The 21,616-nt window shown below is 37.8% G+C and overlaps 1 protein-coding gene across 1 annotated transcript in view; it reads right to left on the reverse strand.

The window, feature by feature from the left end:
- Positions 1-8: 8 nt before the first annotated feature.
- Positions 9-21,616, reverse strand: part of MYO10 (myosin X) — a 165,032-nt gene continuing 143,424 nt past the window's right edge. The window contains exons 28-41 of the mRNA XM_054057324.1: positions 19,537-19,632; positions 16,579-16,672; positions 15,743-15,798; positions 13,264-13,406; positions 12,620-12,814; positions 11,339-11,496; positions 9,948-10,071; positions 7,930-8,227; positions 6,138-6,345; positions 5,422-5,558; positions 4,621-4,741; positions 1,688-2,140; positions 1,148-1,339; positions 9-866 (exon numbers count right to left, since the gene is read on the reverse strand). Of these exons, the coding sequence (XP_053913299.1) occupies positions 756-866; positions 1,148-1,339; positions 1,688-2,140; positions 4,621-4,741; positions 5,422-5,558; positions 6,138-6,345; positions 7,930-8,227; positions 9,948-10,071; positions 11,339-11,496; positions 12,620-12,814; positions 13,264-13,406; positions 15,743-15,798; positions 16,579-16,672; positions 19,537-19,632 (2,386 nt within the window). The 3' untranslated portion in view covers positions 9-755. The remainder of the gene's footprint in view (positions 867-1,147; positions 1,340-1,687; positions 2,141-4,620; positions 4,742-5,421; positions 5,559-6,137; positions 6,346-7,929; positions 8,228-9,947; positions 10,072-11,338; positions 11,497-12,619; positions 12,815-13,263; positions 13,407-15,742; positions 15,799-16,578; positions 16,673-19,536; positions 19,633-21,616) is intronic.

Raw genomic sequence — 21,616 nt, forward strand, 5'->3', positions numbered from 1 at the left:
AAAAAATCCATATATGAAAATTTTGGAATTTACCTGTTAATAAAACTGCTTACAAAGTAACCATACAATTGTAACACAACTATAACTCTGAACTATTAAAATGTACAGAAAGACTGTTTACACCATTGCACATACTTGTTCCCTTTGCTTCAAAAGACTTGTGAAATACAGAATAAAATTAGTAAAATTTTACTGACAGCTCAAAAACGCATGCACAATGTGCACATTGGTGGAAGCAAGGGGAAAGAAAATGTTGGCGTCCATCAGGAAGGCTGCCAGCAGCTCTCCAAAAAAATATACCTCGTTCTTCTTCCCTCTCCCTTCCCACATGTATACAGGCCAGTAGATTAGTGCAGAATGGATGAATATAACTTTTTTTTCAGTGTTCTGTAAGGAAAAAAATCTTCCTGACTTTTATCAGCAATTTTAGGTCAATACAAGTTGGGCTTAATATTGTAAGGCACTTATTACTGCTTGCATTGCAGTGGATCAAGTCTTAAGGCATTTATTGCATCAACTGAAGATAATAATGCTTTGGAAAGTTTTGAAGGAGCCAGAAGTTCTAGTATATGACTGTTTCAGCTGATTTTCCCCTCCCCACCCTGTGGTCTTTCTAAAACAACGTTTGAAGGTATTTTCTGTGGAAACTCTGGTTCCTGGTTAGCTTGTCAACAGATGTGATCAGTATCATCAGGTTGTTTTGAGGCCAAGCAGTGATATGTTCTATTTTGAGCACAGTAGAACTGGTTTTGTTTTCACCTGGAGCTGCCCTGGCTCCCATGACTGCTCACTGATCGAGAGGTGCTGTAGCGTTTTTTCACGATCATACTGATGTAGGCTTTCATCAGCTTTGCAATATCAACCACCTGCCAAAAGAGTATAAAGGGCAAAGTTCTTAGGAAGGTAACAGTATGCGAATGAATTTCTTTAGACGCTAACAATATAAAGCTGTCGAGCTTTCAACAAAACCCTGTCGCAGTTAAACAAATAAAAATACTCAGCACTTTAATCCATCCCATTATGTTTCCTTCAGCTTTACAGGGGTCTTGCATAAACCTGTACCATTTGCAGCAGTTACTTAAATTACTAAGAAGCCTGGCTATTAGAAAACAAAGACCACAGTAACAAAATTCCTTCTTGCTCTTACCTCACTAGTTTCAAAAAGCAGTTCTCTCTCATCCACCACGATCTTATAGGTGTTGGCGAGCGGTGCACCAAATGACAAGATGTGTTCATACTGAAACACCTCCAGAGGCCTTCCTTCCCCACGCTTGTAGACAGAAACTGCATCAGCACTGACTCCAAGCCACAACTCTTGTGGGAATCCCCCTTCTTTACACTAGAGGAAAACATGTAAATTAGCAGCAGTGAGAACAGAGGGAGCCACATAACGCTTACTGTTGAGTTTCTTGTCTTTTACTGTTTTTTAAAAAGTGCGTATTTCTTGTCCCTCTTTGAATGCAGCGTTTTACATTTCTCAAACTTGTTTGGAACCCATTAGGCTATCACTATGTCCCTCTGTATTTTATGGTTAACTAGTGGATTTAAATAGCTACAGTGCTTGCTAACAGGAGTGTGCTTTTAATATTTAACGTTTTATTACCTCAGCTGTCTGAGCATTGTAATATCATACTTATGACTTCACTGCTTTCTAATGAAATCATGATTTATATGAGGTCTTACTCACCTCTACATCAAATAGTGTTGAGCCATAGCCAGGCCACTCCTTAATCAAAGCCATATACTTTGCCATAGCCTGCTCCTGGTTCATCCTCTGGAGTTTTTTCCATTTGTCAATAATACTAGTCCTGCAGGCTGAGATTTCCTCTTTGACCCACATGTCTAACATCTGATCCTCCTCAACCTTCTGTTTGCTGACAGAGCCACTGCGAAAACTCCTCCTCAATGTTCCTTCAAGAAAGCTAGCTCGTTTCTTCTCAGCCTTCTCTGCTGCAGTAAATGTTTTGGTAGACTGTGTAATTCGAGACTTCAGCTTTTGCAAGGGGTAGACTTCCTCCATTTCTGGTATGGTGGTATGCACAGTGTAATCTCCCTGAAGGTATTGAAGACGCAAGGCTGCGAGGACCTGGAGGGTTTCTTCAGGAGCAGGATAATGTCCTCTAATCACTGCTTCATGAGCCTATCAAGGGGAAGAAGGTAGTTTGTTATGTACAAACCAGTCTTTGAAAGGAGAAATGGGAAGTAATTTACTGCCACGCAAACCCAGGATCTGAAATAGACAATCCATTAAATAAATCAGATGTGGTAAATCTCTTGGCAAATTTATTAAACTGGCTAAGACAAGGCTTTCCAGAAGAACTGAAGGCAACTGAGGAACTTGCTAAATGAGAATTTACTGTTGCTAGTACAGTTCATAGTGAACACACATACATAAGTGCAACTGAATTACTGAAAACGAAAATAAAATGTAAAGGGGACAAAATCAGGAACTAAACATCTGATTGGGAGGAAGCAATCTAGGTTAAAGGCCATTTAGAAGAAATGTGTATCTAAGTTTTGCTTACTGCAATCAATACTCTGGCTGTGAAAACTGACATTTCTAGCCAAACAACGAAAGCCCTAGAACAGCTTTGTAATAGACTCAGGTAAAACAGTAAATCGTCAACAGATCACAGACAAACGCTAGTAAAACATTTATATTTTATACTGGTCTGTAGCATCAGGGCTAAGATTTTGAACCAAGAAGACTCTTTCAAATCCTAGCTCTTTGTATACCCATTCAAACCTTTGGAAATGTGCAGCAGCAAGGATTTTTCTTTTTACATGGCACATGAAACGAACATACCTCATGTCTGGAGATGCAGGAATTGCAAGCAATTTAGTGAATGCACAGAGATAATTCGCATTCAGGTAAGAGCTAGATCATTCAGGTGTACACGTAAGATGGAGACACAGTGTACCTTTAAACATGCAAGATGGTTTACCTGAGATTATACACATGCAGAAGAAAGAGTTGTATTGTGGAAATGGAAATAAGTATTTTAATGGAAAGGAGAACCAAAAGGTTTTTCTTTAGCACCTAAAGAATTAAAGGATTCAGTCTTTAAAGTAATGGAGGTTACAGAACTAAAACTGATGACAAAAGGGAACTTTCTTAACAGGCTGAAACCAAAAACTGACATCAAAAGCAATGATTAAAACAAGTAGGAAAAAAAGAGCAGAACTGATGTTAGAATGTAATAAGTCACCTCTTCAAGGTATTGCTGTAATATTAATCGTAGGGATTGAACGTGTCATGCATTATAACTGAAATACCATTGGTCTTGACAAGACACAAAATATTTGGTTAAACACCAGTCAGCACGGAATGCTGCATGAAAACAACCTGCCTCAGCAACTGTGCTCCTTTTAGTTCTTTATATGGAAAAAACTCTAAATCTGCCTCTTAAATCAATAAAGTCATGTAAAATATACGATGCAGAGCTCTCATGGATTTTCTTACTGGTTAAACTTCATCCCAAACCAGAGGCTTTAACTGTCCAATTTCTCTACATGTAAAACTAGAAGGACAGTTAGAATGGCAATGTTTCTAAACCCAACTAAAGCAATCTATTGCCCAGATCCTTCAGGCAGCAATAAGCATTTCTGGATTGAACTTCAGTTGTACGCTCTGGAAGGAGACTTCTGGTAGACTCATGATGTAATATGGTGCCTTAAAACCTAGACTGTGAACAATGAAGGAGTACTCTATTACAGTGAAGATGTTTCTGATCCTTATGGAAGGGAAAAAGGCTTTATATCTAAGAAAACTGAAATATGTCTATTCTCGATCATATCAGGCTTGCTTACCAAAAGAATGTCAGTGTCTTGGTATTGCAAATAGCTTTACACAGAAATCTTTATCTGTCTCTAGGGCCCACTTCAATTTTTAGCCATTTACAATATAGTAGAAGTGGAAAAGGTCAGTTAACAATAATAAATGCCATTAGTGAGAGTTTCTGAGCAACTACAGGCCTTATTAAGATAGAAATCCAACTGCTGACGCATTTAATTTTCATTATAAATCAATTTCACTTACGTTTTGCAATATGGCCTCATTCTCAGTTCAGCACATTCACTAAGTGGATTTCTACTCAACATAGCCATCTTCCAGTTACTGCTGAGACTAAACTGACCTGTTTTACTATGGTGCCCATGAAATACCAATTAGTTTTTGAAAAGAGAAAAAGCTATTGCTTGATTAATTCTGTCCAGTTACCAATGTGGATCTCTAATAATTAATTTGCTTGCCAATTACAAAGTTTTCACTTTATTTCCTGTACTTTCTTAAGAAAATGGTTTCAAAAGAGCAAATTCAAAAGCAAGTATTATTCTTTTCCTTCTTATCCAGCTTAGACCATTATCTAATATTTTTACTACTATACCTAAGGCAATTCACAAGTAACATTCAAATAAAGAAAGTCATAACACTAGGTAAATCATATGTGCTTCTCTCATGTCAGGATACACCAATTTTGACCACTGAACTGCTTTCTTTGCACTTGATGCTTGAGTTGTAGTGCTTTCAGTTAAACAGAAGCATAATCAAAACTCTCTCTGCTGCCTAGATCTCATTTCCTCCTCTTACAAGTGCCTCAAAATAGAACCTTTATTCTTTACCTGCTCAAACATAAAGGCAAATTCCACGCTATCTTTTGGGACATTTTCTGTGTCCAGGAAGCAGTAAAGCTTGAAGTAGAACTTCCAGTGCATGTCCCCAGCTTCAGCAGTGGCAGCAAGCCTGTGCAGGTAGGTGAAGAGAGAGAGAAAGATCAGATCTGTGAAATCACACTCTTTCTAAACTGACACCTGAAGAACCTAAGCAAGGCATTAGCTGAATTTTGCTTTGTTATACCTGCTATCAATCTGATATTTTTGACAGGAGCTATTTTTTTCAGCAATATACCTGACTGATGCCATTTGGAGATACATATATATAGAGAGAGGGGTGTGTGCATGTGTGGTTTTAGATAACTTGGTTCTCAGTGAACTGTTCCTAACCAAATTCTCTTAATAAACTTCTATTTGTGGCTCAGTCAGGTATTGATAAAAGCAACATCAGGCAATGGGTAGTTAGAATGGCAATGACTGGTGGGAGTTCAGTTCTCCCAGTTCTGGGGCAGCCACAGTAACAACAGAAAAAAACTGTAGTAGTGATAAAGAAAATGTGGAGTAGTGATGAGAAACATTACTCTATTGGTATCAAAATAGAGGGAAACCAAATGCAAGTGAATAGGTAGCTCATTAAGTCCTTTCAGAAAAAAAACAAAGATGCTTTTGTTCCAGAAATGGCCTTGTGTGTAATTTAGCTGTGTCATCACAAACAAGCAAGAGAAAGAAAAAATTCAGCATTATCGATACTGGAAATTTATTTAATTGCCACTTAGGAGAGTAGTGAAAGAGAGGGAGAGGTGCACTCACTTTTCAAACTTTGCCAAGACATCAGCCACAATGGTTCTGCTTTCAATCGCTTTATCAGTAATTCCATTGTATTCAAACAAAGCAAACATATTTCTGCTGTCCTCCATGGCCAACCCACGAATTAACTTTTCAACCACCTTAATGAAAAACAGTATGTGAAAAAAACATAACATGGAAAAGCAGCACCACAGAATAAGACAAATAATGAGAAGGAAATTGAGAGCTAGGTTTTACATTAGGCTAAAAATGTTCCTAACGTCTTCTCGTCAGCAGGATCAATTGTTGTCAAATTCTACTTTAATTTTTATATTAAATTATGCTGATTCTTTTAAAATATGTGTGTTCTATCACCAGGCCAGATATAACCCCTGTATTTCACCAACTCAGCAAGAGTCTTCCAGGTTTACACACGCCAATATCTACTGAAGTTAGTCCAGTAACGCCTCTACTGAATTGCTTAGTCTTTCCTGTAATTTTTCTTGTGAGAGGTAGCTATAGTTGGGTAACCCTCTGCAGAACAAGGACAGTTTTTATAGCAGGAATTTCTTCAGAACGTGCTGTGGGATTGGAGCTCTGTAAGCCTTCCCTCCCCTTAAAGCAAAGACCGGTAGAGAAACCCCCAGCGCTTCCAAGGCTTTATGCTACTAATGGCTGGAACTGGCATGTAAAGGGAAACACTAATTTTGTGCCAAAGCTATTCTGTCACCACTTCTCACCTCTCCAGCTGTAGTGTGCGAGTTGATTGTGATCTTACAGGAGCCCCCACCATGGCAATAAACAGTGGATGTCATTTCCTGCCTGCCAATCAGAGCTTCTATTTCATCCCGTGATGGCACAAACTCTCTGCATTTGGTTTTCTTTAGAGATTCATAAGTGAACAGTGCATATTTCTCCATTTCAGTCCCTGGAAACTGGTCACGAACCCTGTGAAACAAATATTACTACTTTAAGCTGCCAGTCTGTGAAATTTAAAGTTTCCTTATTTGTGAATGGATTTTTTTTTCTGAAATGTATTCAATTTTTCTGTATGTATTCAATAAGCTATTTAATTGACACACTCCAAAGTTTATCTTCACTGTCAAGAAAGCATTCTAACTTGTGATTTACTGTGGGGCAACCTATATGCAGTCATCGTTTTGTTCCACAAACCTAATGGAAAGCAAGAACTGAACTACCTTTACAGCATTAACTACCAGAACCTTGTAATATCTCAGATTTGACAGCAAGATAACTATAAAAATCTTCTTGTAATTAACTCTCCTTTTCGTCAATAACAGTTGGTGAATGAAGACAAAACTGCACTGAGGTACTTCAGATAAAAGGCAATAAAACATATTTTTGACTGCTCAGTTTTGTGGTAGTGTCACTTAGGATACTCAACTTCTATTCCTGATTTTTTTTAAAGATTCTGTCTAGACCTTACTGTTCAGCAGTTAGCAATATGCATATTCACTAACAACTAATGAACTCAACTCTTAATTACGGAGAACTGCTGAATTCAGGTAGCTTTCACCACATATTGCTTCTATAATATTTCTAGTGATAAAATAACGGCTTCTTAGAGCTACTGAGGTGTGATTTATGTGAAATACAGTGATTTGTGATCTACAAGGCATAAAAAACTTTTGCAGGGTTACAGAAATGCTGTAAGATGGATATGTATCAGTAATATTGAAACCAATCTGTAAATGTTGCATTAGCTGCAATTATTTTAACTGTGAGAGCAGTTTATGAACTGAGTTAAATTAAGAAAGTGAATCAATTTTAACAGTTACACGAAGTGATTCATGTTTTTCACTAATCTTACTTTGGTTGAAAGGTGTATCTTCAATAGAAGCATTTTACAAATATGTATAAAATAATTACCTTTAGCAAAGTGATTTACAAAGTCCATGCTCTAGCACAAACAAAGGCATGACAACAGTTTGTTGTTGTTGGACTAACATTCCAAATAACACAATCTTTGCATTCTTCTGCTGCATCACAGCAAGAGGAACTCCACATTCTGGCTAGTGCTGAATTGGGGTTTTTTTTGTCTTTTCTTTAATGATCAGTAATGGCTTAAAATTTGATTTGCAAACAGACTTTCTTACTTGAAATACATCTTTAAACATTCTAATTTTTTTTTTTCTTACGTGCATGATGGATACCTCACAAAACTGAGGTGAGCAGGATGAAGAATTTTTAACAGGCTGGGCAGCTGAGAATGAGACCTGGAGGTACTGGCTGGAAGTCATTCAAGCAAATTAAAAAAATTACAGTAAGATTCTCCTCCTTTATTCAACGTCAATAAATTATGCATTCAGTTTAGTTGAATTTTGCTTGAATCTCCAAATAAGAATAACTCTGCCTAGATCAACCCATACACACTTTTCTTACATCTTTTTTTTAGGTTCATTGTTTAGTATAATCAGTTCACTAAATGAATGCATCTTCAAGTCTCACTTCAGGGTGTTTAAACATTGTCATAAGTTGTCATACTTGCTCTAGTAGTTCAGAGCTTCTCACCTTTTCAGATGGAACTTGAGATATTTGAGGATGCTGCGACTCGGCAGAAATGTACAACTCATGCAGGTGAGTATTTGCCAACTATAGAGGTTCCCCGCGCTCCCAGGGTTAGGCACTTTATTGGTCTGCTTGATGAGCTGACAGTAGAGTTCATCTCGAAGAGGTCGTAAATCATGTCCTGTTTGGAGAATACCCTGGATTATAGGGATGGGATCAGACATAGACTCTAGCTGCTGCAACGAATTAAATATCTTAATGGCTTCATCCTGCAGAGTTGTGTAGCCTTTGTCTTTCAGCACTATGAAAGAAAAACAGGGAGAAGGGTACTTAGACTGAGATATGAAAGAGAAAGCAGTCAGCCTTAGCATAAGGATTGCTTAATGCTATTCTGTGACCCTTACTATGTAGGATATTAGAGTGCACCTTTTCCATTTCAAATGTATGATGCAATCTCATTTTACGAGCTATTGAAATTTGGTCCAGATTTAATGAAATCCCATTTTTATATTTTCTGACTGTAACTTAAAATGTGTATCTTGCTTGATCAGAGTTTTTTTTGATGGAGAACCTTCCTTCCAGAGCAATCCACACTGCAGAAGTGTCTATCACTTTTTTTGCTGTCACAAGAAATTGAAAATACAATCAGATTGTGCGGTAAAGCATGACTGTGTTATGGAAAATGACAAAGATACATGGCATCGCTTTTGTCTACAGCAGGAGCATTTCAATTGAACCCAAACAATACTGCTAAACTAAATCATTGTCATGACACTGCAGCTTGTTTTTAGTGCTGGAAAGGGTGATGATTGTTTTTGTACTACAGGTTATGCAGCGTGGGCTAGCAACTTTTCCAATCTACTTAAAAGCACCATGCCATACTTGGGTTCAAGAGACAGAAGAGATTGCTCTGATGTCTGAACCAGTTAGGCCTACTAACCATCAAAGCACAAACAGTACAGACATATGTTATGAATATGAAGTTTCTAATCTGATATTATACTGTTACAGAAAATAACTAGAACTCATCTACAATTCAAGGCAATAACTGAGTCCATCTGTGGAACTACACTTAGTATGGGAAAACTTTGGCAAGACTTCTACCTCAGAGGAAGCTGGCCGTTCCTGTCCATGGGGAACAGAGAGCAACCATGGTGCACTCCTGCAAGGGACAACCAGCTCAAGTGCTGAGAAGATCAAGAGGAGGAAGAGGAGAAGGGGGAAGAAAAGGGAAAAGGTTTCTCCTAGAACCTTACTCGTCATTTGAGCAGAAGGATATCACTTGAGTTATATATCACTTGAGTTATCAGGAAGTCTCACCTGAAATACTTAGTTTTTAGTCAACTGTGACCTCTCACCATCCTCCTAATGATAAAACTTATGATTTAAGTCATATCTTGTTTAATATGCAGTTGCAAAATAAGACAAGCAAATCTGCTTAAGGACAGCAAATTCACAACCATCAATAGCTTTGAATCATTCATTCAGAACAGACTTCTAAGTTATTGAGTGAGCCAAGGATATTAAAAGACATGATTACACCTGTTTGAGGAGTAAATTAACATTACTTTTAAAATCGTGTTCACTCAAATGTTGTTTCTCATAAATGATGCTCCCCACCACAACTGATGAAACTTAACACTTATTAATTGAAAGTTGTGGCTGCTGCAGCTCCCTATGTGGGGTAGGAAGCAACAATGACTTGAGAAGAATATGATTCAAAAACACTGAATGAATTGGGTTTAGTTGCTTGTTTCAGTGCTTGGTGCTCTTAGCTGTGCTGTTGAGGGTAATAAACTCATATTACAGCAGCAACAGCAACCTTCACTCTGTAACACCCATGCAGGAGAACCACAAGCCCATGTCTCTGTGCTAGACAAACTGCTATTCTCTACCTCCTGGAAGAGAAGAGGCAAAATATATTTTGCCTACCATTACTTCACTATAGCCCATTGACTAAAATCTCCCATCCTACAGTTCAACTTTCCTTCATAAAGTATTGCTATGATTGAAAAACTTACAGTTTAGATTGATGTCCCCATATGGCAGTGGCAGTAACGGCGAGTGCAATGGATGATGAGTGTAACGGAGAATAGGGTTTCTCTTATAAATCTGTTCAACCACATCAGCATTGAGGCAGTTTTCCTATTGAGATGAGAAAAAAGCAGGATTTGGCATCCAGCAGCAACAATAATGCAATGCTTTGTACCCTTGGGTTGGCTGTGAAAAAAATTAGTCATCAGTGTTAGCAACACTATTTGGAGTTAAATCCAGTTGTGGGCACTATGGCTGCTGTGGTATTTTGTGGGCTATGAATGCTCAGTATCTGGTAACCTCAGGCCTTGCATAAGCTTACTTTATCTGTGCAGTAAAACCCAAACCACAGCAGAGCTGCAGGAGACAAAAATGAAGTTTCATGAAATTTTTTGAAGTGTGTTTTCTCTTTACAATCATTTTACTCCAGTATTTCATAACTTGAATTGACATCTGTATTCATTTTATTTTAAAACATTTCTCCAGCATAACTAATGGGTGTCTTCAGTTAGGATCTACAGGAGCTACCATAACAAAAGTCCAGAAAAAATGCTACTGTAAGCCTGATGCACCCACTCTGATGTCTAAACACTGTTTTTCCTTAGGCCAGTTTTGACAGACATGTAACCACTGTATTTTATCAATCTCGAACTTCTACGTATGTCTACTGCTCTGAAGAACCACATTCATAGTCTTGGAATTCAGGACTTGATACTTCTTATCCATGAGAGAAAAGGTGGCACCCTCTAAGGGAAAAGGTTAGTAGCAGTCATCCCCTCTTGCTTATTTTTTTTTGGTCTCCTCTGAGAATCATCATCCTCTCTCCTGGAAGCACAGGAGCAAAAATCTCCAGGACATTCTCTGGCTGTGCATGTGTGTCCAACAGGCCTATGAAGCAGTAAACATCAATTGAATATGTTTCTCATGATACAGAGACATGAGATGCTTAGCCCATGCTATCATAGAACAGGAAAAGAACTATAATAAAAAAAAAATCCAAGAGCTGTCTAGTCCACATCCTGGTGTGCTGCTCACTGTGGACATAGGAATGATAGCTCATGAACCTACACAATGAGCTCCACTGCCTGGTATAGCAACGTCTATCAAGTTTACAAACCAGTAAAACTCGTTACTGTTTTCATGGAAGAAAGCTACTCCTCTTGCCCTCCAAGCTGCACTTCATACTTTGCTCTTTTGCTGTTTAGATAGAAATTCCTTTATCAGGTCAGCGAATACATTCAGGTTCCACCATTTCAGTCCATGTCACTGTGTGATTAAAACTCAGTTTTCTGCTTTGTTACCCACTATGGCAAAGAAAACATAAAAAAGATCTAAGGAAACATTCTTTCCCACCCCACACCCTCCTGTTCGTGCCTACCTTAATATCCTGAATAAGTTGCTGAGTTGGCGTATCAATTGGTGCTTTTGTGTCAATCACATTCTGGATGGCACTTGACCAGCGGGTCGCCTCATTAAGCAATTTTGTGTAGAGACGGTAACAATGTTTGCGTCCATATACGGTTACATTCCAATAACCTAGCACAAAAGTAAAAATTACTCATAGAAACTCTATAAATAAAGTCCCCCAATTCCTATCTGAAAACAGCTGTAGTCCCATCAGACCCCAAGTGCTACATTCTGGATCATGCTGACAGTTTTGTACAAGTAATTAAGTCCCGTAGTGCAGATACTGTGGTATTAAAGGAGACTCTTTCCTTTAAAAAAGCCTGGGAGCAGTCTCAGAGTACAGCCACCATCATGCAGCCTCCCAGTTTATCCAGTAATCTTAGTAAAAGTGACCATAAGACAACACTATGCAATACTGTTTGCTACTTGTGGGCCCTGCAGCTCCAGTCCTGTCCGTAACAGGAAAATATCAGACAGTCTTGCTTTGTATGTGAGTCTTTCATCGTCTATGGCACACATACAAACACATATAAAGCATGAACTACCTCTTCTGTAAAAAAAAGAGTCATTAATTTCACACGAGTAAAGTGGCAACTAAGACAGGAAGAGCATTTCAGCTTAAATTCTCTCTCTACGTCATTGTATAAGCTTGTTATAAAGCTCATTCAATTAAAGAAAACCTATTTCATCTTTCACTAGCGAAAGCCTCTTTGAAGTGTCAGTGACACCAATGAGTTTATATAGGACTGTCCGCAGTTGCTTCTCATTTGCAAGTAGCCGCTTCCGAGTTGAAAACCAGTTTTGAAAATGCACAGGGAAGCTAACTCAGGTATAGTATTTAGGTTAGCACAAACTGGCCTCTTACTCTAGATCTCCCTACACTTGCTCCACCAATGTTAGTCCTCATAGCTCCTCAGCGCACAAAATAATGTATGAGGGGAGTGTTACCCATGTGTTTCCCCAGCTCTCTGATGTGTAAGTATTAAGTGTTCGTACATACTAACTTAGCTGCTGTGTCAGTCTATGATAACTTGAATGCTGGTGAGCATTTTTACTCCTGTATATTTTATTACTTATCTTCTTTGCCCATCAATTTCCTGTAAAATGCCTTAGTGACTTAGGAACCCAATTTATCCATCCAACCGCAAACATAATAATCCATTTAAAATATTATAATACACTGTTTGTTGCTTTACTAGGTAGCAGGACAGAAGGTAAGTGAAAGCATATTTGAATAAGAGCAAGAAATTACCTGTCTCTTTGAAGATTTTTTCATCAGGTGGGACCACTGAGCAGAGGCTGTTCAGGACCAGAGTACCCAATTTCAAAGCATTTTTCTCCGAACTCTTGTAATAATCCAAAGAATTGTGTGTCAAAACAAACCAACGCTTCTTTAGTTTTAATGAAGACATCTTTGGGTTGTTCTTTACTTCCTTGTGTAGCCATCCTGTTAAAGACACAATTTGAATCACGCTTTTGTTTTTTAAACAGAGTTGGTAAAATCAGGTTGCTAGAAGTTAGTTGTATACTTCCAACAATAACAAAAATATGATGTGAATTGTTTAGCTCACATACTAAAAACTTTAAGTAAAATTCTCAAACAATTAAATTATTAAGATATAATAAAAGTACTATGAAAACTTTTCAGCTTTGGTGTTTACCTAAAAAAATTCTTTTGTCTACTTACAAAAATGCTTTTGTCATCACTGCAGTATTTACTTACATGGCACAGCAGGACTATAATTTCAACTGTATTAATTTGTAAGTAAATGTCACCATACAAAAATTAAGCTAACACTACCAAGCTGGCCTATTACCATGACTGTATCGTGGGAACAATCTCTTCGAAGCTTAATGGATGTTATCTACTTTGTTACTGCCACACTCAGTTCTTACCCCTCACAATGAATTCTTGTCCCTCCACTCTAGTGTCCCCCTTCGACCTTTGGAGCAGGGTTATCCAGTGATGCATCTCTTCAGGAGTGTCAGCATTACAGTGAAGAACACGATTAGCAGTGATGATCACAAACGAATTGGGTCTATGAAAACCAATAAAGATCAAAAAAGCCTTTACAACCAACACACCTACTGGTATTTCACTCACTGTAAACATAAACACTGTCCATTGTTTGCATTTTCTATTCAGACAAATACTTCTCACCTCTAAAGGTGAGAACACCAACAGACCTAAAAAATTTAAGCATTTGAAAAGACTCAATTATTCACACCAGAATGCTAGGGCTCCGAATGTTTACTTTAAATTGCAACTTGTCCTATCCTAAAATAAATCCATGGTGAAAAACTCTCCAATCTTTAATCAGCTTTGGATGTAAAACAGAACTCTATTTAAAGATCAGATCTATTTAGAGTGTCTGCTTCAGTAGTTACATTAACTAAAACCAACTACATTTTACAAAGGTTTACAGTGAAGCACCATCTGAACACAGATTCTTTTATTTTTAATGCAATGCAGCCCAATTTGCAGTTACTACAATCTATTTTTAATGAGAGTTTGGCTTTTACCCAATCCTACACCAGGATTCACTGAAGCATGAAGAACTAGCCCAAGTGAACTGTGCTGATTGCTCTCTGGATTAGAGGCAGGTTTTTCAGCCTACAAACACTTGATTTAACCCTTTACCATTAACTTTTTCATCCTGGAACACACATTTTTTAATAAATGTATCAGATGTAGAAAATGGGAACGATGCAGTCTGGACCACCCCATGCATAAGAAGCTCATGGGCTTTCCTTCATGGTTCTTGCAAGAAGGTAACTATGTAGAAATTGCAATCAATCAAACAGTTTCTGGGGATGGAGAGGTTCGCTCAAGTACGATACCATTCTCCAAGAACAGTGTGTGTCCTGTAAAAGCTAGATGGATGACAGGATAAAATTGTGAATTATTTCCTATTAGGAGGAAAAATCTGAAAACTCTGTGAAGAGACGTTACAGTAAATCAAATAACACGAGAAGTGGTTAAGTTATCTACAGCTAGTGCTCACCAGTGTCATAGGAGGGGGTAGGATGTGATTAGAATCCAATGTTTTGGTCACCCTCACTACGGTGCCGAAGTGCTACCCTAGTCAGAAAGTGTGCTAGAGGGGCAAACAAGTGGGCCTGTGAACTGAACAGAAGACTTTTTCTGACCATGTTTTGAAATATGTGACAAGACAAGGCAGCTTTAAATTAAGCTACATGAAGCACAGTCTAGAAAGCTGGATAATGTGCGATTAGGATAGAAGCTACAGATAAGCTGTAGCAAGAGAACAGAAAAAGGACAACGCTAAAGTATAAGCTGAGGTGGATCAAGCTATCAAGCAGGGAGTTATGATCAACAGTAGCCAACCTTCCAGGCTCCCCTCTTCTACCTCCCAGTTAAAGAAAATTATAAAAGCCATGTTCATGGGATTCTTTCTGAATACAGATTCCAAGGGCTCTCTGCCCGGCTTCTCTCTTTTGAGCTTGCAGTAGTGGGTTCGTATGTGTCAAGATAAAAATAATCTATTGACTGTATTAGTCAAATTCATTTCCTAATACAAAAAACCTTCCATCACCGATTTAGACTCAAAGAGCTAAAAAGAAAAAAAAAAAACGAAGGAACAACATCTTTGTGAAAAATGCCTACAGGAGAAAAACCTTTCTAACTTAAAATTTTGAAAGTTTTGGAAATTCATTTTTTATTCTTTAGGAAACCTAGGTTTACAATCACAGTTACTTGTGGTGTAAGTGGCTTGGCAAGCCAAGGAAAAACCAGTAACTTAAACCAGCTGTTTCATACATGTGCAATGAGGAGACTGGAATGAACTCCTACAGAACAAATAACATCTCACAGCCAGTAACCTTATCACCAGAGTCACAGCCAGAACCCAGATTACTTTTTATCCCCCAAAACACTGTTACAAGTTTAAGAACTAAGAGTATCTGGATACTTATTTTTCATGGTGCATTGTTTTCTTTGTTACAAGGCATTTTTATTCTGGGAAATAATTCTTAATTGTGTAGAGAACACAACATTCTTGAATGAGAAGCTGAACAAAAAAAATGTTAAAATGAATTTTTCTCCTAACGGTATTGCTAAAGGACTCAAAAATAAGCCGCCTTTTTCCAGGAGGATTACTTTATAAATGAAATAAATATTTAATCTTCTACTTTGGGATCAGTTAAGTAGTTGAGCAGTTCATATATGAAGCAGTGTTAGAGTGCACGTTTTAAAAGTGGTGTTTAGTACTATGATAAGGGAGAGGGAGGCAATAATGAATCACTTCAATGCATGGTTGGTCAGTAGAATATAGAGACTAAAGTATCGAGCAAGCAGTTTTGGCTAAAGAAAGTAGAGAAAGAACAGAAGTCACCAGGCATGTTTCTGACTTACCTATCTGGATTGTCAGCAGCACAGACAGAATCAATTAGTCCTACATCGAGTGTACCCTGTAAACAAATATCCAACCAGAAAAAAGAGGAAAAAAAATTACTATTACATTACTGAACTCTTCTCCAAGACAGGAGAAAGGAGCAGCAGCTTTGATCATACAAAATAAGCTGCAGATTTAGGCATCAATTTCTCTTGACCATTAAAACTCTTGAGGAGAAAACTAAGAGCATCAGATAAACAGATCCAATAACAGTTTATCTCTAGTTAAGCTGGAGGCAGCTCAAAATCTGCTCTTTTTGTTCTATGCTTCCAAACTGCTTGAATTTTTCACCTAAAAGTGCCATCCCAATATAAATGGCATCCTTTCAGAAAAAAAATCTGATGCCATTAAGCGGTTTTTATTTCCCTTTGCTTGATACTAGGTTCCAAATTTATCCCATTCATTCCCAGTGTACGTTGTACAGAATGATTAATGCAGGACCAAAGAAATCTCAGATTTTCAATTCTTGGGTTCTTAAGTTACCCATTAATTATATGTTTGCAAAACTTTAAACTCAAGCATACACCGTGGTGTGATAGGAAACTGGACCATAAAAAAACACCTCAAAAATCAGCACATATTTTTCATCAAGGTGAATGATGGGAGAGGAATCAGAAGTCAGACTCTCCTCTTGAGCAGTTACAAGGCCAAGGACATGGAGCCTCTAGGCAGTGTCACAGCTACCACACTGCACTTAAGGAAACCTAGATACTGAGTCTCAGAAGCTGTGACCACCAGAGCGCCCTCTGCTTTCTAAAAATACTTACTTTGAAAAGTTCTTCAAATTTAGACTTACCACAGCATTCTGTGGATTTGCCTGCTCATCATGCATCTCTCGGATCTCTTGCTCTGTGGACACATGGACTTGACTCAGCACACTAAACCACTGGCTGTGGAGAGAAAGGCAGCAGTGTAAGTAAAATGTTGCTTCTGCACAAGCCTTCTGTCACCTTTGTTCTGCAGAGATCTAGCAGGTTCTGCAGGTTTTTTGAAATTGCTTAAGATTCCTTTTGTCGACATGCATAAAAGCAGCAAAGCAATACTGGGTACAAGCAAGCTGCTCCAGAGTTCCCATCCAAGCTCATGTCATACTTTTCTTCCCAAAGAGAAATATCTTGTACAAAAAGTGGCATCTCTGAAAAACTGGCAATAAACACACTAAAAACATCTGAGCGCTTAGAGAATATTTGTAATACGTTGGACACATTTCATCCCATAAAAAACACATTACTGGCAACACACAAGGCTTTAATGGGAAACCCAACCTTCAGATTAGAAATTCTGCTGCACTGATACTTGACCAGTAATAGTTTCTTACAATGATACTTCTGCAAAGACTACCCAAGTCCATAAAGTCCTCTGTAGGAGGATATCCGAGAGGGGAAAAAGAATAAAAACCCCAAGCAAATACCTACAGCTTTTGTTCTCAATGGAACACTGGAAAATCCATCTGCTGAAAGGACTAGTGAGGTTGAGCCAGAGCCAAATTTGTGCCATTCCAGTGGCCTTACAGATATATCCAGAACAGGAAAACTGTCAGAGAAGTTTCTAGTACTTTGGCTCCTAGTGCTGAGCAGCAATTGCAGAAGAATTTAATTCCAACCACACCTTCTGCTTCTGGGAAATCTCTACCGTCCTGGCACTTGTATATGATCAAGCTCAACAGCTCTAAGCAATCCCCCTGAAATGTGAGGGCAGAGCTTGGCCTGTTCAGCAGGTTCCTGAATGCCATTCTTTGAGATACGAATTTGCCATTCTAATGAAAAATTTCCTGGGGCCAAGTTTTCAAAGGGCTCAAAAGCCTTTAAAACAGACTCCTCACTTTACCACCAGGTTGAGGAAACCAATGCAGAAGTACTGGCTTTAAATATCAAGCTATCTTTCCTGCAACTGCTTACAACCACAGAACTTATGCCCATGACACTGAAGCGCTGCCTCCTTAGCTCCAGCACTGAGAAGCCATCTACTCCCCATAATGAAGCTATCTGGAAACTGAACTGCCAAAATAAATAGCTTGAGAAAACCTATGTAGTCTGTCAAACAGTGCCCTCACTGCCATAACCTAGATCCTTTCTAACAGCTTATCCTTTCATTAGAAACAATGCGAGGCACGAAGTAAACAAAGATTTAGACTGCCTGACAATGGAGAAGATGAGAACATATTTAGTTGTGATTCTTTTGTTGACTCAGAGGTACCCACAGAGAGGCTGCACTTAACACTTGCTTTCCTGGATGTAAGACAACATCATCAAAACCCCTCAAAACAAGAGAAGGGTCACTGAGAGAAGGACTATCAGCTGAAGAAAACTCAACCTCATGTACCGAAAGATTTCCCCAAAAGAAATTAAATTCAACTTTTCTTTTTTGGGGTCAGGAACTGCAAGTGTATTTAAACATCAATCTACTACTTAAAACCAAAAATAGACTTCATAGCACTATATGCACAGTTAGTAATTTATTATTGACTTTTAAAGAGCAGTTTAGAATTTTCAGAATTTCATGTAATCTTTGTGTAAAAACTGAAAAAGAAATTAATCATAGCACTTTGCGAAAGACAAAGGCAGATTTTATTCTCAGCATACAGTGTCTCCTCCTCCATGTTTAAGAAAAAAATGAGAGAGACGCATGACAGCAGACAAGTCTTTACATTGATAATTTCTTCTTGGTCCCTTGGGCATGTACACATGTCTAATAGAAGAGACTTTAGCTAAGTCTTCATTTTAAAATACACTCACATCACACAAGAGTCTTAATAACAATTGCTGGAAAGCTCATAACTTATTTCAAAGGCAATTTTAAGGATGCCTAAAAAAAATGAAGCATAATTCTGCATTGTAAGCATTGCTAAATCTACTCTTATGGTCCTGTGATAGAGGACGGTCTTATACCTTTAAAAAGAAAAGAGTACGAAGCAATTTTCAAGGCTTCAGAGCAAAACTAGCTCAAGTGATGTTGACATAAGCATCCTGTATTCTGACCTTGAGGCAGCAAGGCAGTAGGTAATAAGCTTTGATTACTAAGTTCACTTTATTTAAATGCTTGATTTTTACGGGCAAGCATATTATTATCTTGCATGAACTGTAGTGTAGGGATTTTTTTCTTTTAAATGCACTACAACTGATCTGACAAGTCAAGCTTGCTCCTCACCTACCAGCCTCCCCCTACAGTTTGATACGGATCCTTTAGCAACAAAATCAAGGCTCTTTTTAAATCAGCAGAAAGGGAAAGACTCCATTGCGTGCTCTTCTTATTCATCAACATGCTCTCACCCTGAAATCCAGTGACCACATTACAACTTTTATCTGAAAAAAAATGTAGGCTCTGCTTAGGCAAACAGACCCCAACCCTAAACAACAGTACTTTATTTCAGGCAGATTACAAGATCTTAAATATTGATTTAATCTGTGCAGCTAAATGTAGCAAGGTAATGCACAAAACAAGCATTGATAGTTGATGACTGCCTCTCTACAGACATACTGTATTTCAGAAAGTTGCTAGTAATAAAGGGGTAACAGCCAAGTTCTAGGGAAATTTTAATTAGCAGTCTAACTCTTCCCCGTAGTGTTCTGCCACAAGATTTTCTTCACAGCCAGCCTTTCAAAAAAGTGTTAAATTCAACATGTTTAACGTGGCCTAAATATGTTGTGACAGTAGGCAAACAAATTAATTGCAAGCACAAGTCAAAATGGCACATAGGTCAAACAGGGAAGGAAAAAAAAAAGCCCAAAAGAAAAAGGCCTGATGATTTTCATACCTTGCATCCTCAGGAGACTCAGCAATTAAGTGGTAGGTCCTATCAGCCATTACTAGATCAATACCATTTTCTTTGCCTGTATTATCCACAATCTCTCTGAAAAGAAGAAAATGGCAAAATTAAGCATTAGAGGTTGTCAACACTTTTAAACTTCTGTTCTGTACAGAGGCTCACAAACTACTGATACTTAAAATAACAGCAGTCAGCTTCAGTCAGGCTCATTTTTAAGACTCACAATATATCAGACAGTACTAATTCACCAAACTCTAGTTGTTGTGTTTTCTGCCTATACAGTACAAATACTCAAACTACTGAGTGTCACTATATCTAGCTGACTATTCTGTTATTGTTTTAACAAGAACTAAAGAAAAAAAAAACATTATCAGACCTTGAGAGAGGCAAGGATAAACGAGTTGAGAAATGGCTATATTTCTGAACTGATTGCATACCCAAGTAATTTTTGGTGCCGTAAAAAGAAAGCTGTTGAGGATTAAAAACAAAAAGCAAACAAAACCTGGATTAGTGATTCTGTGCGGTTGTGAGTTAGCATAAAGACAGTTCCAAACATGACTTCTAGAAAAAGATGAGCACTCATCTGCTGAAAAGTTATATCTTTCTAATTTGTAGTTTGGACATCTAAGTATCAATATACTAGACAATCATGAACCACAAGCACAAGACTCTTAAGGAATAATTAAGTATTACGTAAGTTTTTTTCTGAAGCTTAAGAAATCTCAAGTTTCCCTTTTGCTGTTTTACTGTACTTGTCTGAAGCTTATTATTTCCTTAACTAGCTATACTTGCTTACCAGCTACACTATTCTCATAAATCTCTATCGTATAAACAATATATGTGAGCTCCGCTTATCAGACTCCTGAGGGCAATTAATCTGCTATTAAAACAAAAAGTTATAATTCCATACTCTTTTCTTTCATCTGGCTTCCTTCCCTCCCAGTAATGGTGTCCAACAAAATTTAAGTGAATCAGACTAAGATTTATTTAATTTGAACTGAGTCCTAACACGGAGTGGTGAAACATGTTAAGTCGCACAGTACGTTAGGAATGCACTCAGTGAATATTGAAGTTATCTAGAAAAGTTATTGCTTATTTTTCATGACATACAACTCTTTAAGTACAAATACCCTTTCTTCTAGCTATTTTATAAACAAACAGGTACTGACTGAACACATGGTTCAAGTTGGGTTCAACAGCCTTTACCTGACAATTTTGTAGGTATGTCCTGCAAAAAACTTCTATAGAGCACAGTCAAAAACAATGTGGTGACAACAAAAAAATGAAGGTTTAAACATGTTAGAAAAATATGTTAAATGCATGCAGGCAGAGTCAAATTCAGTTTGAACAACAAAAAATGTGGTAGCAACTTCAGTTTCTATTCAGAAATTTATGTGACAGCCAGCAGCTCGCTGGTTTTCTATGAGTAAGTCAGGATGCTAACTGAAACTATTTACTTTGCCCTGCTTGAAATCAGGCTCAAGCCTGGACTTCCAAAGAAAAGATTAATCTAAGCTTTCAATTTACTTTAAGCACCTTGTTAAATTAACAAAATACAATAGATAGCTGCAGATTACAAGGAGCAGAGTGGAATCAAATGTTTCAGCTTTTTATATTTTTATCTACCTTGGAAGAAAGCTTAGGTACACTTTTATACAGAAATGAGACTGCCAATGTTAACACACTCTAATTTTTACATTAGTTAGTTAGTCCATACATTCATAAAGCATACTGACTGTTTAGAAGGCAAAACAGCATCCCTTGTTCAATGCATGCTTCAGAAGGTATAGAGTTTTAAGGCACAAGGAACTTTAATTAGAAGACACAAGTTATTAAGTTAGCTTTAGTACTTCTATTTTTCTTTAAATGAACACACACATTTTAAAGATCTTTATACCACTACCACAATTATTTCAAAAAATCACAAACGCATACAGGAGATACAGCTTTAACCCACTCTAATTTAAATATATTCAGGGCGTATGAATTCCACCCTTCCCATTCTAGGTTTGCCTGCAGCTATAGACTTGGCAACATACCCTAGATTGCCTTGGGAACCATTACAGAC

The sequence above is a fragment of the Cuculus canorus genome, chromosome 2 (genome assembly GCF_017976375.1).
Source record: "Cuculus canorus isolate bCucCan1 chromosome 2, bCucCan1.pri, whole genome shotgun sequence".
Lineage (NCBI taxonomy): Eukaryota > Metazoa > Chordata > Aves > Cuculiformes > Cuculidae > Cuculus > Cuculus canorus.